The sequence below is a fragment of the Podarcis raffonei genome, chromosome 7, assembly GCF_027172205.1.
Source record: "Podarcis raffonei isolate rPodRaf1 chromosome 7, rPodRaf1.pri, whole genome shotgun sequence".
Taxonomy (NCBI): domain Eukaryota; kingdom Metazoa; phylum Chordata; class Lepidosauria; order Squamata; family Lacertidae; genus Podarcis; species Podarcis raffonei.
The window spans coordinates 61,690,585-61,708,991 of NC_070608.1; the positions used below are offsets into that span (position 1 = coordinate 61,690,585).

General features: G+C 39.8%; 1 protein-coding gene and 1 long non-coding RNA gene across 12 annotated transcripts in view; one reads left to right on the forward strand and one right to left on the reverse strand.

Moving 5' to 3' along the window:
- NUP153 (nucleoporin 153) overlaps positions 1–18,407 on the reverse strand; it is a 41,269-nt gene that overhangs the window by 13,808 nt on the left and 9,054 nt on the right. For 4 of the 10 annotated variants that reach the window (XM_053396856.1, XM_053396854.1, XM_053396855.1 and 1 more), the window contains exons 2-15: positions 15,739–15,952; positions 13,096–13,344; positions 12,121–12,260; positions 11,912–12,040; positions 10,511–10,627; positions 10,341–10,376; positions 10,203–10,256; positions 6,598–6,744; positions 4,557–4,609; positions 3,718–3,844; positions 2,602–2,742; positions 1,375–1,467; positions 1,106–1,196; positions 612–716 (exon numbers count right to left, since the gene is read on the reverse strand). In XM_053396856.1, coding sequence (XP_053252831.1) covers positions 612–716; positions 1,106–1,196; positions 1,375–1,467; positions 2,602–2,742; positions 3,718–3,844; positions 4,557–4,609; positions 6,598–6,744; positions 10,203–10,256; positions 10,341–10,376; positions 10,511–10,627; positions 11,912–12,040; positions 12,121–12,260; positions 13,096–13,344; positions 15,739–15,952 — 1,696 coding nt within the window. Of the gene's footprint in view, positions 1–611; positions 717–1,105; positions 1,197–1,374; positions 1,468–2,601; positions 2,743–3,717; positions 3,845–4,556; positions 4,610–6,597; positions 6,745–10,202; positions 10,257–10,340; positions 10,377–10,510; positions 10,628–11,911; positions 12,061–12,120; positions 12,261–13,095; positions 13,345–15,738; positions 15,953–17,270; positions 17,400–18,407 lie in introns of those variants that run through there. The other 6 variants (XM_053396864.1, XM_053396859.1, XM_053396858.1 and 3 more) reach the window with 5 other exon arrangements.
- LOC128417762 (uncharacterized) lies at positions 8,076–15,132 on the forward strand. Of its 2 annotated transcripts, none has more exons than XR_008331543.1 (3): positions 8,076–8,176; positions 10,256–10,401; positions 14,191–15,132. It is a non-coding gene; the product is annotated as an uncharacterized LOC128417762 (long non-coding RNA). The 2 variants fall into 2 exon arrangements; XR_008331544.1 differs by lacking the exon at positions 14,191–15,132 and adding an exon at positions 11,892–11,982.

Here is an 18,407-nt window from a genome sequence, read left to right on the forward strand (position 1 = left end):
CATTCTAAAATTTATGTTATCCAGATTTATCTTGAGTCTAGCAATGAGAAACGTAGGTAACAATGGAAATTGATTTGAAATTCCCTATTCCTAAAGGAAGCTGGCAATATATTTGAAAGTTGGAGACAATACTCTCTTCTCAATGTGGCTATTCTTTTTTTCAAAAATTGGCATTATTGGTATTATATATGAGACTGGATTAAGAAAATATATAGAGGGCCAGATTTAACTGCCTGATCCTGCTAGCAGAAGCCCATACAACTACTTCCATCAAAGCAATGAGGCTTTCCGCCTCCTCTCCCCCTCCCCCCCATTTGGCTCTGAGAACCTGCCCCCCTCCAACAGAGGAAGGAGAGGGAAAATCATTCCTAAGGGCAAGCAGAAATGCTGGCACTGATAGAACGCTTATTACACTGCAACATTCCTACAACTGTTTTCTTTAAAGTGCCATATAAATCATAGAATCATAGAACTGTAGAGTTGGAAGTGACCCTGAGGGTTATCTAGTCCAACTCCCTGCCATGTCAAGACTCAAAACCAAGGCCCTAAGATTACGGGTCTCATTGTCAGTTATCACTTAACACTAAATGAAATCTCATCAACCGACTCACCAGGACTCTTTAAAATATCCAGCACACTTCCTTCTTTCAGGATTTTTGCAGGCTTAAAGGGACCATCATACTCATGATCTCTCTTACTGCTGATGCTATTGACCGCTGCAGGTGTGAAGAAAATAATAGGTGAAGAACCTTTTACAAGGTTCATGGCTCGGCTCCTGTTGTGTGTACTTATGAGGATCCACCAACACACATACAAACACACACCTGTCTACACAGAACCCATCTTAAAAATTTCCATAAGGTAGCTTACTGGATGAAGCACAAACAACTTGCTGTCCATAGAAGCTAAATGATATATTTCATTGGAAGTCAGACACATATGCTTGGATAAGGTTCTATTTAAACTGGATTGTACTCAGAATGGAGGCCGGGAATACATTTGCTTCTGATGTCACACAGAATATAAAGTTTTAAAAGCCTAACCAAAATTCAATCTTAATTCCCTGCCTGGAGAAAATGTTTGCATTAAATGCCAACTTCATTACCTGCATTACTCTGAGTCAATACTGGGGTATCCTTGGATCCTGAAGGATCAGATGATTTTGCAACAGGAACACTAAATTTGAATGCACCAGCCTGGCAGGAGATAAAATTTAGAAGTCAAAAGAAAACAACAGCCTAGTTTACATAGGCTCATAAATGTGAACTGCAGATTTCTGGTTCCTAACATTGAATTTCCAAGGTGGCATATTTTTATCTCTATCATTCCTGTCTTTCTTCTGTCACAAGTTTTACTTATGCATTTTTTACTTACAGACACTGATGGCAGCACTTCTGCTTCTGTCGATTTTACAATTGGAGATGAAAATCTGTACACAGGACTGCTAGCATTACTGGCTGGTTGCACCTAATTATTTAAAAGAAATGCATTTTAATAGCTTGAATGAAGTGAATTACAAGTCACTGGTTAATAATGCAAAAACCAATGGAACAAATGCAAAAACGAATTAGGAAGGTGACTTTTGGCATGGATCCAAAGCAACCCATTCCGTTTCTCAAACAGCAGCTGTCCTTTTCTCTGCCTATACACTATACAACATATGACAAGATGTTTAGAAGACTGAGGAGAGTTTCAAAAGCAGTTTGTAATAAGACACAGCAATTGTGTGAATGTTTATAGCAGTAGGGCCACATCCACAGCACACCCTGAAAGCACTCTTTCTTACACTACTTTAATGGTCATGGCTTCCCCCAATAAATCCTGGGAACTGCAGTTTGCAAAGATTGCTGAGAACTGGTAGGAAACCCTTAGCAAACAACAGTTTCCGGGATTATTTTGGGGACATGGCTGTTGTTGACAATACCCATTCTGTTTCTGAGCTCCTAACTTCTTAGCTCTTGTAACTGCTAAAGGGGAAAAACCTACAAAGAGAACTGAAGCCTTATCTCCATAAAGCTTGCTGCGTAAACTTTTGACAAACTGTTGCACTGAACAAGGCCACCCCCATAAAGAGCTTGCTATGCAGCAGCTCAGAGTAGCTGACACAAGCATAAAAAGCCAGGTTTTTTTTAAGAAAAAGAAAAAACATTTGCCTTGATATCACCAATATGGCAACCATGTTACTATCAACAATCATTTATCATGAACCATTACCGTAGGGGTGCTACAAAGCCCAAAGCACGAACTGCCTTGGGACAATTTTTTTGCAGATCACACGCCAGTGAAGGGCTGGGACCAGAAACAAAAGTGGGTGAAGCAACCAATGCAACTCTTACATCCTAGCCATGCAGAAGTCAGAGGCACCCTCTCTCCATCCAGGCAAGCGGCATAATCACAGTTCAAGGATACATTCCAGACAGACAGACGCACTCAGGGTGGGCAAAGAAAGGGCCAGTGAAGGGTGGGGCTGTCCTTTAAAGGATTCTCAAATAGCACATGGCTGAAAATTAAAGTCGGGTGAATAGACCAAGGGTTTGGGTGAATCTACGGGAGAGAACAGGTAGAATATGCAAGCAAAACCTTGACTCATGCACAAATTACCTTTTTAGCCACTGACTGCGCAGAACTGACAGGCGTAGATGAGACAGTAGTACTGCTAGCAAGCAGGCCAAAGCTGAAGTTTGGCAAAGATGACGTACTGATGGGCAAAGATATTTCTGGTAGCACTGGCATATCAATTTCCTAGAATGGAACAATGATGCAATTATTTTCCAAGTTCCACTGAAACCTACATTTTAGTTCTACTCAGCCTATTTCGGCAGGAAAAAATGAAAGCAACCCAACAAGTAATGAAACTGTTGCTGACCTTATCAATGAAATCCTAAAGAATTAAAAAACAACAACCCCCACACCAAAAGTACATACAGGTTAAATAAAAGCACCACAATAAATGAAATTTGGGGTGATACAGGATTTGACTGTTTTATAGCTCATGTGCCCTCCTATACCTGCCGCAGAAACAGAGCCTTCCTCAGTAATAGCTAAAGCAATATACCATGAATTGTACCTATGTCTCAAAACATGGGAAACCCGGCCAGATGGGTGGAATATAATTATTATTATTTATAAAAACCTAGTGAGCTATAACTTTCTGCTGCTGTGACTTGGTCCTGATTAGTGCTATACACAGCCACAGCCAGCCACCTTGCAGAGCGCTCCTATATAATTAGAATACTTTCCCCTCCTCTTCCATTCCTAAATTGGAGTATGAACCCTGCATATAAATCCTATATTCTGCTACAAAGCAGAGCATAGGCTTGGAAAGCTGTCTAAACCTAATAGACAGTATTCTACTAGCGAGTCCTGTCAGCACAAGAATTCCCACTTGTGCAATAGGACTTTCACCCCTCCTCATCCTCCACAAATCTGCTCCAGAAGGTTGGGAGAAGTCGTGGAATAGCTTAGGGGTGCCCAGGAGGAAGGTGTGCCATTGGACATAGAAAAATCCTTGGGCTTCTGAACATTTGCCCTAGGTTGGATTCCATCCAATGACTACAATACTAAGTTTGTCCATTCAATCAGGCTGTGAATAAACAGCTTTGAAGCTCCATACTACTCCAATTTCATTCATGCATACACATTGTTCTCTCTCTCTCTCTCTCTGTCTCTCTCTCTCTCACACACACACACAGAGTGTAGTTGAACAAATATTCTTACCTCCTCTTGTGCAGGTTTTGATACATAGTGGACACCTCTTTCCCTTCTCATTTTGCCGCCACCAACTCCTACTGAAGGAGGAAGCCCGTTGGTTGCAGAGGTACTGAACCTGGGGTTTGTGACGCTGCTGACAGAGAATCAAATATATGTTATATAGCTTCGCGGGGTCCTACAGACAAAGCAGCAACAAAGGATGCATATGCAAACTGATAATAGTGATATATCAATATATATTGGGGGGGGGAGAGATAAGCGACGCTGCCCAAAATGGCAAAGTGGCAAAAGTTAGCAAGAGGGGAAAACGAAAGCAAAAAACGGGGGGGGGGGGATTACAGCTGACTTGCTGAGTTGAGCTTAAAGGACCAGGGAGGAAGAAAGCAGATGCGATATCAGCAGCTAGCACATTCACATTAACCCATGGTTTGGCACAGCGTTAAATGTGAACTTCTGTTTCTTAAGTAAAAACAGAGAAGAGTCTTGCGGCACTTGAAACACTGATGGCACTTCTTGCATTTCCTTTTCCTCTGACCTCAGAGCCTTCAAATCCATGCCCTAGTGTGTATATAAACTTGAAGAATTGTATTGCGAATGAAGTGGATTCTAATCCATGCCATACTAGCACTGTAGTCTTCAAGGTGCCACAAGACCCTTTACTGTTTTTGCAACACAAAACTAACACAGCTACCCCTCCGGAAACTTTTTACATAAACATATCTCTGTTATTATGCCTGTTATTTAATTGTCTGCTTTGCATAAGGGACAAATGAACAGGGTACTAATGAAAAACCCATAAGAGCAATTATAATATGTCTTTTAGATTTAGGATATACATCACATACCTTTCTGGTGATTCTATCTTCTGCTCTGCTGCCAGATTTTTCTCTTGTACTCCCTGTAAAGGATAAAAAAATACTTTAGGTTTTAATTCTTTTTTTCTGATTCGCTATTCCTAAAAAAAAGGAAGACTAAACGTTGGAGCATGTAACAGGAAGCCACTGATCCTTGTTTACGCAAATGCCTTTCTCATGTACACTTAAGCTTTATATGGCTATTTGCAGAAGTACTCCTTTACTGCCCCCTGCTGCCTGAAGTTATCCAAATAAATCTCTTCCACCACAAGCTGTATTTCTTGTGAGCAAGGTTCATGTGACAATGCCTGTCTACAGCAATTACCTACTCCACAAAACATTCTGCAGGATCACAGAGATAGGGCTAGATCCAATAGCGGCTCTGCAGTAGTGGAAGCACTTCGGCAAGGTAGGACACTTGATTTTCACCAATTCCCTCCTACCCAGTGCAGCCCTGTTTCCCCCAAATTTCTGGTCAGGGTTGGGAGACCCTCCAGAACTGTATGGGTAATGGTGCAATGGGCTGCAATTGGTAAGGGGGCCTGGCAGGTTCCCCTGCCTTTCACAAGCAGAAGAGCTTCCACTAGTGCAAAGCTGCCATTAGATACAACCCTTAGTAAATAAGCGAGTTCATTTATTCTCAATAGGAAAATTAAGTCCCTATGATTCAATATAGTAGAATGAACTTAATTTCTCAGATACATTCTGAGATACAAAATCCAGAAAACGTGAAAAGAATTTCCCTTTCAAAAACTTCTGCCAACTTAAAAGCGAGCTAATGTGGTTTTTGCAACTTGAAATATTTGTACAACATCTTTAGTAAATCTTACCCATGTCATACTCCATGAACTTCTCAACAATTATGGGGTCTTTTGTTCTAGGGTTCTTCCTCCTCCCTCCTTTTCATTTTTTTAATAAAAAAATACATTTAGCCCTAATCCCATCAGGAGTCCAATCTACCACACTGAAATGGAAAGGTAAAGCTGCAAAATACCTAAGCCCTTTCTGTCCTCAGCAAGTTCTCAAAATAACCCTGCATTTTCTCTGCATTATAAATTTCATATTTTGTAGTTATGTCACTTAAAGAGTACTGGCTTATACATTTTCAGTTTTCATAAAATAATTCTGAACATACACCCCCAAACCAAACCCTATTACTAAGCACCGTTCAACCCCAGGTATAAATTTTATCCTGGAGGTTAATTCTGCTCCATTAATTCTGCAAGTTGAGTTTATCTTGATGCAGAAGTCTGCTTGTACAGTGCAAAGCTGCAACACTGGATTCTAGTTTGTAAGTAAAGTAAAGTAAAGTAAAGTAAAGTAAAGTAAAGTAAAGTAAAGTATAATAATAATAATAGGCTACTGGGGTTCTTTGGACTACTGTGATTATTTAGTTTTGAGCATAGTACAGTGGTACCTCGGGATGCAACAGGATCCATTCCGGAGCCCTGTTCGCATCCAGAACACAACGTAAGCCGCGATGGCGCGTCTGTGCGTCGCATTCTGCCGCTTCTGCACATGATGTCATTTTGAATGTCTGCGCATGCACGAGCAGCGAAACCCAGAAGCAATGCGCTCCGTTACTTCCGGGTTGCTGCGGAGCGCAACCCGAACACGTTCAACCCGAAGCACATTCAACTCGAGGTATGACTGTAGTTCGCCTATTCATCTCTCCCACTTTCTCCTCTAGGGCTTACTGATAGCCCAATAAGGAATTTCAAGATAACATTGTGCCCTAGAAGCTTCTGTTTTAGACTGTGTGTTTGGAATGAGATACCAATAAAATGTCCATCCCCCCCATGTTGAACTAGATTGTGAAATCAATTATTAACTTTTTATCCAGCTACAACTTTTAAAGGGATTCACTAGAATCCCAGTTATCAGACTGATACTATCAAAAGGAAGTGTGTGAGCGTTTAAGCTGTAAAGCAGCCACTGGGTTGCCCAATCAGATCAGGGTGTGATGGTACTGGGGAAGAGGGAGTTTGTGGTTAAAGATGGTGTACAGTCAGCGGCTTTGTAGTATACATACCTTATGGTTCATCTCTATTCTCTGTCGAATCTTGCCTGATTCAGTAGCAGATGGTAGAGATGGTTTAAAATATTGTGAACGACTCATTGACAGTGGAACGGTCTTTGGAGTCACAAGCTTCTGGACTGGAGGATAATGGGATTCAGCCTTTAAATGAAACAGTGTTGAGTTAATCAAAACCAATTTGAATAAAGCTGGGCAATGCTATGTATGTATGTACACCCCCCATGTCTGTACATGAAAGGTGGTTATGCACATGTTTCAATGGTCTTGAACAAATACAAATGCATCCCTTATTACCAATTTTATTTAAAAACAAATTATGGTTACCTAAGACTCATGAAATGTTCCCATTTAGTTGGGGAGCTGCTAGGAAATTTCCGCAAACCTTGCCATCAAGAGGTTAACTGTCAGACCTGAAGTGAGATGTCTGGCAAGGAAATTTAGAGAGTTCCAGAATTTTCTTTTGCAGAGATAAGCTACATGCATGGCTTTTTTGTGACAGTACTCACTAGTAAAGTGTCGGCACCTTCTTTTCTTTTTTGCTGTAATGTCAGCAAAATGTTGTGCTGACACTCATGGCACTGTTATCAATATACGAGTACTAGCTCCTCTATTTTTGTTTTATTTTTACTAAGTAAAGCCCTGCCTTTGTGTATCCCTTTCGCCCTAAAACTGTGGGAAAGGAAGTCTTCAAAGCCATACTGGTGAAATGGATCAATACCTGAATTCCTGTTTTACAAAGTGTCTACTTCTATGCCTGGGAGCAGATGGTGTCTCAGGTCTCCCAACGTGGAACGGATACAGCTTTTAATACAGTGAATGTATTTTTACTGTAGGGAAAGAGAATACTGCACTTCCTGTGTTAAGTTCCTAATCTGCACGAAGGGTTTCCTCCCCACCCTGGAGAAGTGTTTCTTACTGCTAGAGGGAGTTGTGGGGGTAGTCTCAGGCTGTAAGGCAGGGTTTCTCAAACTTGGGTCCCCACTGGGGATGAAGGGAGCTGTTTTCCAACAACAGCTCGGGACCTACTTTTGAAAAACCCTGCTGTACGGGTCTCAGTCAGTCCTAATTGGGCAAGAGGATACCCATGTTTGATCTTGCGTCTTTGTTGTCAATGGCTGCTGTCCCTTTACAGTATTACCTCCGGTTACATACTTAATCCGTTCTGGAGGTCCGTTCTTAACCTGAAGCACCACTTTAGCTAATGGGGCCTCCCGCTGCCGCTGCACAATTTCTGATCTCATCCTGAAACAAAGTTCTTAACCCGAGGTACTATTTCTGGGTTAACGGAGTCTGTAACCTGAAGCGTATGTAACCCGAGGTACCATTATATTATCCAGGAGCGTTCAAGCATCTCTGGAGTTATTCCCTGCTTGCTGTGTCTGACTGGAGAAAGCTCTCTTCTACACAGGATGGCAGTTAAACATCTGATTTGCATAGCCCTGTCTGTTGGGAGTGAGTGGGCGGAACTATCTTTTCAAAGGTAAGTAAGTTCCTTTTCTACAGGAGATGGATGTCATCACAAGTCCAACACTCTGCTTTCAGATGTACTGGTTTTAGACAACATTTTAAGAAGGTTTTTAAAATCCTGGCATTCTACTAATATCTCTTCTGCACATTTTGATTAGTACAAGGAGTGGGTCATGTGCACCAATTAGGTTAGGTCTATAGGAGAATCTGATATCAGGTGCTGACAAACTAACATCATCATGGTCAACTTTTGCAATTCTATGGACTTTCCACATGAAATAGGGCCTAATGGGAGTGTGCAGGTGTGAAAGGGAGTTGTATGCAGACACCAGGCTGGATGCAAAGGTCCCTTTTCATAGACTGAAGTGCCTTGGACCAGCTGTTCTACTAATGGAAGGGGGAAATTCCCTCCAGTGCCACTTTCCCTTCTGCTAATGTCAGCAGCCTTTCCAACACTGTTTTGCAAGGTCCCCCCAACCCTCAGAGGGAAGGAAAATCCAGGACCCTTTTGTGATTTTTCTAGCACATCCCATCACCATTATATTTATAAACTAAGCCTGTGGTTCTTAAAGGGTGTGGCACACCATACTGGTGGGGCAGAAGAGGATGGCAAGTGTGGAGGGAAGATTCAAGGACAATCAAAGAAACACTTAAAACATTTCAGTGTAGTATAGGATAGTATCAAAATGTATTTTTCTACTTTGCATAATATGGATAGATTTCTTTTCACGATGAGAGCAAGAGCATAAAGTGATACTGAAGACAATCTTTGTTGTGTATTTCATACACACACACACACACACACATATAAACATCAGTATGGCTTGAGAAAATTTTTATTCTGAAAGTGTGGCCCAGTGAAAAAAAGTTTGAGAACCACTGAACTAGACAAATGACTACTATCTAGTATTAATCCAACATTGTAGTGTTGTATTCAGAAAATAGCAAAACGAGTCCAAATTTTTTGCTTATCTTTACAAGTAGTAATGATCTCTCCCCCTGCCCTCTACAATAAAACTGGTTTGCATCTAAATACTATTTGTTCAGAAATAGTGACAAAAATTATGAATTTTAAAGGCTATTTTGATAGAAGTAGGCCCTGAAAGTAACGTGCAACTTCCAAATGATGTTCACCATAAAAACTCTGTATCACTGTTTGAACAATTCAAGGCATTAAAAATAAGTTATAATTATCTGATTAATGCAGATAAGTTCCAGATTGAAGACCCAGGTCTTTAGAATACCAACTGTACAGACATCTGTAACTGTTTTACTCAAGAAATTAAGTGGACTGTTGACAGCCCACTCACTTCGGTGGCAAATCACCAGCAAACCTTTCTTGGCCAAGAATTACTGCTGCCAACCATTTACTACAGTATGAATAGACAATTCCTCTTTTTTTCACTTAATGACAGCTGGGTACAGAGTTTTCTTTCTGACATCTCTAGTTTCTGTTGCCTGTTAGCTAGTGTTCCATGTTTCTGCACAAGTGTGAGTCAACAACCTGCAAATTTAAACTGAAAGAGTGCTTGCTTATACCTGGCCAATCCTGCAAATAAATGATTTTTTAAAAAACTGAATTCATTAGGTTCTACCCACTATTCACAAAGAGATACCATTTCCTAAAGTCTGTTACACTTAGAGTAGGGCCTCCAAAATGGTATTTCCCCCACAATGATATCTTCAACAACTCTCATTGAGGACAGAAGATCTAGCAAACCATGTGAAAGTTTTGCCTTATTCCGCTAACTTTAACCTTACATAGGGCACCTCTAGCATGTAAACCTAAGCCTCTTGTTTTCTCCTTGTTGCACATTTTAGTCTGGATGACACAAACAGATCTGATAGGTATATTAAAGACAGAAGATACAGATGTAGTGCAAGTTATGAATTTATTCATTGACTACAACACTGGTTTTATAAAAGCTTAATTTAGCATTCCAGTAACATTTGCTCTAGGTTCCAAATTTCAAAACCAAGTAAATGGATTTTTTTAAAACACAAGTAGGCAAATACCAGCAGCTATCTATAGTAAAATCCATAGGCAATTTCATGTCTGCTGCATATCAAACATAAAATATAAAACAGTTCTACACCACTTAGAAGCAACTAAGACATGGAAGTTAACTTACCCTTTTCCTTGGTGAATGGAAGTCAGTGATATTCTGCATACTTCTTTCCGCAGGCTGGAGAACAAAACACCCAAATTAACAAGCGTGATTAAAACAACAACAACTCTGTGCATTAAAAAAGTTTGAAGACTAACTTACAGATGAAAATGAAGAAGATGGGATTCTTTTAGCATCCTGTTGGAAAAACAACAACACTGAAGTAAGTTAAACTATATGTATTCAAAGCAAGAGTTTGCCTAATGCAATACAGGATTAGAAAGCTTCATGTTATGTACTGAATAAATAACTTTTCAAAGAGAGAAATTTACCGCTATTGGGCTTGACATCTTCTCCAGAGACTGCAGGATGCGCCGTGCAGTAGAACTTGTCACTCCGTAAGATTGTGCATTCACTTGCTTGGCTTTCATCTGCCTTCTTACTGGTGTCTTAAAAAACAAGATTATGGATGTTACATTGTGTGATTTGAAGCTTTGGGTCTACACACTATTACAGTCAGTTATCATATTGATCTCCAAAGGTCTAGAAGGGATTTGGAGAGAAAGGACTCAAATATACTCAACGTGGCCCAGGTAGCCTAATGAGAGTATTTTCTGTAGGCCTCATACATATTAATATCCATCATATATACATTATCAGTGAACATGGACTTCAGGTGTTTCAGAGGGAACAGATGACAGGTTCTTGCCCACAAAAAGTTTACAACTTAAATTATAGTTGTTATGCCCTCACACACTGCAAACTCAAGTTTCATCATGACACGTTCTTGCAATGCTTTATTGTCACATCCAAATTCAGCAACTAACCTGTTTGGACATTTGCAAGTCATGCTAAGCCACATTTTACCACTGCTCTGGTTCACATGTAACACTAAACCAGGCTTCCTCAACCTCGGCCCTCCAGATGTTTTGAGACTACAATTCCCATCATCCTTGACCACTGGGTCCTGCTAGCTAGGGATCATGGGAGTTGTAGGCCAAAAACATCCGGAGGGCCGAGGTTGAGGAAGCCTGCCCCTTACCCAGTATAAGATTATGTGCATGAGCTAGAATGAGCAAAGTTTCAGGCTCACAAACTCCATCCTTCCCTCTTCTCCTCCTGCTTGGCTACAAGGAAGGTCGTTGCTAGAGTTTATGTTTCGTTGCACAAAATCATTTCACATATGATGAAAACAAGTGGCTTAGGTACAAAAGGCAGCTTCGAAGACCACAGTTTAACAATGACTTGTTTAGAGTTATTTTAAGCCATGATCCCCTTCAAAATGGCATTCCCGCCTTTTCTCTTTTACAGTACCCAGAGCTGCCCGCAAGAGTGACCTGCAGTGAGGCTGGTGGTAAGTTGAACTGGCGAGGAGATTGCCCTGCCCACCAGGTGGACCCTCTAAAGAGTGAATTTCTGCCAGTGGAAAGGTGGGTGGTGACAACACAGATTTTCTGGCTTGACAGTTCCCCACTCCCCTCCCCCAGCACGGCCACAAGGAGACAGCACTCATTTCTGTTTTTTAAGTAGCCATAATTTAACGTTACGTATGAACCAGAACAGGCTGAGATTCGTTTGTATTCCAGAGCTGCATCACTAAAGTTATTGTTACCAAAACAATGAAATACTTGTATGCATATACTATGGAAAGTACAAAGTGAAAAGCTCTATCAGAATTATTAATATAAGTAGCTTCTTTCACATCCTCCATAGATCACCAGCATTTCTGTTACCTGATAAGGAGTAATCCGTGCTTTAGACTGCCTTGCTGCTGCAGCTGCACCACCATACATGGTTTTTCCAGGATAAAATGGAGAATTCCCAAGCTGGCTTGTCTTAAAAGCTGATGCATTACCAAGTGACTGCAAACACATATTGATATCTAATTAGCAAAATGGATACAGAAGTAACATAGTTAAAGCAAACATTGTGCAGTACTTACAGGGGAAAGTGCTCCAAAAGCAGACAGATTAAAGCCAGGCTTTTTAGAGCTGGTGGCTGAATGCTGAGAAAGGGAGACAAGTCTTTCACTCTCAGAGGACCAAAGAGGTGGTACTGAAGCAACTTTTGAAACCGTTATATCTAAAAAGACAACATGTGTACACAAGTGCATCAATGCCTTTTTTATATTATAAAATAGTGATCATTAATACTACGATAACCACAATATTAAAATTTTGTCCCCCTACATTTCCCATTTTGCAGCATCACTTGAATGCAGTCCAGAAATTATTTGAAAGAAAATACACTAGTTTTCTTTATCTAGCTCATGGAAAGAAGGGAGGGATGGAGGGAAAGAAGTGAGGAATGGAGTGAAAGGAGGAAGGGTTTTCTCCCCTCTTCCTTTCCCAAAAGGAAAACATATAATTTAACAAGTGGGAATTCATGATACATAGGTCTTAACAGTTCTGATCTAGTAGGTTTTCCACACACACCCCTTGGCAAAAACAACAACAACACTGGCTCTTAATGGTGGACACCGTCCCAATGGGCTTTTAAAAGTGCCTAATTTCTTTTTGTGATGGCTGACTCCTGTCGTTACTGTGTTCTTTTAAAAATATACTGCTATGTTTTATTAGTTGCTGCTCTCATCTGTTCCTATTCTTAATTGTGTTTCATGTTCTTTGCAAGCTGCTTTGGGGGTCCTTTGAGTGAAAAATAGCAGAGATACATTAACACACCTATTTGGCTCTCTGCATCGAAGGACCATGGGATAACTCCTTTCCTCATACTCTGCTGCCTCTCCCCAGTCCCCCAAAATAACATTGCATTAATAACATCAGAGTCTTAAAATGCACAGCTAATATCTGCTATTTGTGCACCATCTCTTCTAAAGTGATGTCAGTATAACAAAACCTAGTCACGTTATGGAATAATCATACAAAAAGATCCTAATAATTCTGGTGAACTTTGTTACCTTTATCAGACGCCCTTGAAGAAAAGCCACTTGTAGTTGAGATGTTGTCATCATCATGCTGAGAGGTAGAATCTTTCATTTCTTTCCCAAGTGAAAGTCCAGAATTACTAATTGGAAATGCAGATGATGTGGAGGGTTGACAAAGTGGAGGTGGGGAATCCAAGATGTTGAAATTAAGATGACTCCGGTGGAGAGAGGGTCTTGTTAAAATATCTGTGAAGCTTAAACCAGATCTACTTGTCGAGGGCTCTAAAGAGGAACAAAGCAGCACAATCAGAATTATCTTAAGTTGCAGGTATGCATATGGAACAGTCAAAAGCTATTTACTGTCAACACTAGTTCTATTGCTAAGCTTCAAGTGTAAAAAATAGACGATAAGCTAAATTTAACCTGTGCCACATACATGTATGGTTTCATCTATCCATCTGAGAATAGCTACTACATTTCTTCCAAGTACTACATTACTACAACACAATATAAATGATAGCACTGACAGTGAAACATTAGTTGCGATGTTAAAAACAAAACAAAAGATGATCCTGGGTATGCCAATCTATACTCTAGTGCTTAAATAGATTCCTAATAATAACAATAGAATATTTTAACATGACAAGTTAAATCTAAAATGCAAGGAATACCACCCTGAGTAATTTGAAAGCCACAAAACAATTGTTTGTCTATCCATGTGTAAATAATTATAAAAATATTTTGCTACAAGTTCAATTGTATCAGCTCTCTAGAATATAAACTGCATTACTCACCTATCTCTGGGAAAGGGAACTGCATGACTAACATTTTCTCTTTCCAATAATCCTAATGGTAGGATATTAGGCTGTCTGTCAATGTTTTTAATGAGGTTCTTATTATTGATGTTCTGCAATGTGTTTTTAAACACCCTGGAATCTTTTGATAAAGGGTGGTATATAAATTGAAATAAATAAATAAAATTATAATAATATAAAAGAGAGGTTACCCATCCAATGCAAAGAGTTACCAGTTCAAAGCTTTGGTTCCATTTGGAAAAAAATATATATTAGTAGTGATCAATGGTAAGCTTATCACTTAATTGTTGGCGATTAAATTTTTATTCCACAGCAACATTTCAGACTAGGAGAATGGATGAGAACATGAAAGAATAGCACTTAAAAATCTCTCAGCTCAGGTTTGGATGCCAAGACCCTACTATGCAGAAGTTACTGAACATCTACATCAACTTTTTGGGGGGAGGGGGGAGTGGTAAAGCAATCAGAGATACACATCTCCTTATCACACAGCAGGATCATATATATTGCACTGAATTTAACACACAAGACAGGGATCGTGTTTGTTCATCTCTTCCCATACTAGGTATACTAAAAAATGTTTTAAAACCCCAGAATTATAATTGAGTACTAGTGCAATGCTTAGAATGTTGGTCTCGAAAAACAGTGCATGGTAATGCTAGTAGGTAAAATGGTGTCGGCTGAAACATTGTGTCCAACATTTCACAATAACGCTGAAGTAACACACACCAGAGCAGGGTGGGCAAGATTTTTGGCAGGGGAGGGTGAAGAAGACTTTTATTTCTCCCATTATTTATGATCTTTTAAAAAAACTTTTTAAAATGCTTTATTATTCGTTTTCCATATATATACAACACGTAGTCATCTTTATTTCGATCAGTCCAATAAAGATAACAATGTTCACAAAAGATACATACAATTTCAACCATGTATTTTCTACGCGAACCTATGACTTCCCATCCTCTCCGTATTTTCCTTTATATTAAGCATCTTGCTTTAGTTTATCATTATTGTTTTGTGAAAATTCTCTTTTCTATTTCGATATTGTTTTCCTTCATATGTACTACTTACAGAAATAATTCAAAGGATGTAACCATGCTTAAGTTACAGCTGCTTTTCAAATAATTATTGAAATTATCCCATTCTACAATGAACTCCTGTCTGGGCTTGTCTCTGATTCTTTCCGAAAGAGATGGTAATTCTGCATATTCTGTCAATTTGAGTAACCATTCAGCTCTTGTAGGGAGTTTGTCCTTTTTCCAATATGTTGCAATAAGCACCCTCGCGGCCGCGGTTGCGTACAAGAAAACTTTCCTTATACCCTTGGGAATGCCATTATTTCTGATCTTATATTGACATCAGGTCTCAACCACCTGTCAAAGATGGGCTGTGGAGGATGAGTAATTACAGAGTTGGATTTAACCTGGCAGGACTGAAATACCTGCTCATCAGCTGATGGGGACGGAATTATATCCTGCTTTCTGCAAAGATCGACCATGCATGCGTTGTTCCTCACAGGGAACAGGAACTTGCAAAACTAAAGCCCGTCTCCTGCTCATCTGCTGACGTCATCTGCCCATCAGATTAGGAGATGGGTGTGGTTTTAAAAATGGCCTTTTGGAAGAAAATTTGAACCCCTGGCAAGCTAAGGTTGGCCAGTAGGTTGAGGTTCCCTACCCTTGCACCAGAATATCAAGGGGTCCATAATTACTCTCTTTTAACAGAATATTTGACGTATATAAAATAGCATCCCTCAGTTTGCAGTTAAGAAAACCATTAAAATGTTTTGATATTTGTAAATAGATCTCTAGAACAAATTGTTAGACACTAGCTGTGAGGTTGGAGAAGATATTTAGCCTACCATCTAAAGTAATTCTTGTTGGCTCGGGAGTAATTCGTCCATCAATCTCAAGGGTATTGTCAGCATCATCATCTTCAAAGGCAGGATGATAGTTTACATTCTCCTCTAAGCTCCTTTGTTCACTTGGGGATTCCTCTTCGCTTTGCCTGAAATATCTCTGAAGCCAAGCTGGAACAATACTCTTCACAGATTCCTTAACGATATTTACAATTCCCTGTTTTTAAGAAAGAAATAATGTTTTTAAATTATATCTAGAATAACAAAGGCCCAGTTGACAAAGTTATTACTAGAACCTACCAACAGGCTGTTGGTAGTTGTTTACAATGCTATGAAGCTGCCTGAAATAGCAAATCTGTTATAACTTCTGTTCCAATTATATTCATGTTCCAAACAGGTGCTTGCATTCTACAATTTACGCTTTAACCCATGATTCCTCAGTGTAGTCATCTAGCACAGAAACATCCCTAATGTGCAGCCGTCACCTCAGTTCTGCTACTCTATGATGCACATGACCAATCCCCATCTTCCACCCAAGCTTGGTGGTGAAACAGGCAACAGGCATCTTTCCCAGAGTGTTCAAAAGACAGTGCAATGAAAGGGACAACCCCTTTCTGATTTGTTCATTTTGGTGCCCTGCCACCAAGGTGCTTTGAGTGCATCAGTAACACAGTGCCAAAATAAAAATTCAGTCTCAAAGGCATGCCATGAGGTCAGAAATTATATTTCTACACTTTAGGGGAGGAGCAAGGCCCTGGAAACTACATGTTTACATTTGGTCCCAAGGCCAGGCTCAATTTGTAGAGCAGGGGTAGGCAACCTAAGGCCCGTGGGCCGGATACGGCCCAATCACCTTCTCAATCTGGCCCGCGGACGGTCTGAGAATCAGCGTGTTTTTACATGAGTAGAATGTGTTCTTGTATTTGAAATGCATCTCTGAGTTATTTGTGAGACCTGCCTGGTGTTTTTACATGAATAGCATGTGTGTTTTTATTTCAAATGCATTTCTGGGTTCTTTGTGGGGCACAGGAATTCGTTCATTTCCCCCCCCCAAAAAAATAGTCCAGCCCACAACATGGTCTGAGGGACGGTGGACTGGCCCACGGCTGAAAAAGGTTGCTGACCCCTGTTGTAGAGCCTTGCTAATGAATCCTTTTGAAGTGAACAAGAGAACCCAGCTCCTAAGTGATGTCAAGACATACAGGGAAAACAAAAGCAAGATTTTGCCCCCCAAAATTATTCAGAACTGCAAGATTGTTCAACCTATGAAGGAGTCGTCTCTTTCACTTTGAGAAAATAATCCACACATTTGACTTTTAGTTTGTTTCCTGAAATGAACACAATTACCTTTAACATACACTTTTGAAGCACTGAAATTTTACTTAAAAGGCATACTCTCCCCCCCCCCCGCAATCCAATCTAATTCAATGTAAATAGTCGGGATATTAAGAGTAGCATACATTCAGCAATAATCCAAGGATTAAAAACCACTGAGCCAAAGGAAACAAGGTAATTTCAAACAATTTCTGTTCTACCTTCAGTGAAGGAATAATTATATAACACAACAGTCTTGAAACCCGAAGTATATTGTTCCACAGAAACTGACACCCCCACAAATTGATAGGCTCCATAACAGACGTTGGTACCATCTAGGAGTAAGAACTTCAAATTTTCAGAACACATGTGTTATGGCATATCTGAATCGTTACATATAAAATATCACAGATGTAATAGTAAAGTGTGGATGCTAACACTTGTAACTTCAAACAATGAGTGGGCAGGCTCATATGAGAGGATACAGTTCTTTAAGTATTAACTGTACAGGACTTAAAAAGCTAGTCAACACTTTGAAATGGGCCTGAAGTCAGTGAATTGTTGCAAAAGGCAAGGCGGCTATCACATGCATTCCTCCAAAAACTGGCTCTGGTCAAACTTTTAGTTGCTGTATTCTGGAAAAGCAGAAGTTTCGGAAGAGTTTTTAAAAACAGCTCCCTGTAGAGCACATGTCCACAATCCAACTGACAGAATTAAGACTTGTGCGTCAGTGTGACTCAATCTTTATGATGTTTCTGTTCTACTAACTTTTAGTAGTTGTGGTATATTGGGGTTTGTTTGTTTTTAAATCATGTAAGCCCTTCTGGGAGCCTTCAGGCTGAACAGGAATCTATTAAAATTTGTAATTTATAATTTGCCCAATCTTTAAAAGACCAAAAGGTAACTCACAAATAAGTCTGTGAGTTGATTCACTGTCTGACTTCTGCCCATAGTTTATTGGCAACTTTGCAATTCCAATGTAGGTCACAGTTGTTCAGGTTCTCCACATTTCTACCACTTGGCTTTGTCAGAGGCATTAAGCCTGATCAGTATCACTGGAGAACAGTGTATTCTTTATAATACTTTTTTTTTTTTTTTTACTGTTATGAGTCTGAACCTCAATCAAGTACTGCAGTTTGTGGCCTTCTGACTGGGCTAGCTTTATGGTAAATCCTGATTCTATTTTCCATATTTAAATACATTAGGCCTAAATGGAATACAGCTTCTTCAGTTACTTAACCCTTTATGTTGAGAGTGCAAAGTTTAGTCGCCAATTGGTTAACAAAATGTGGAAAACAGAACATTAGAATACCTATGTTTAAAGACAAATTTGAGATTGACGACACAAATTACAGATA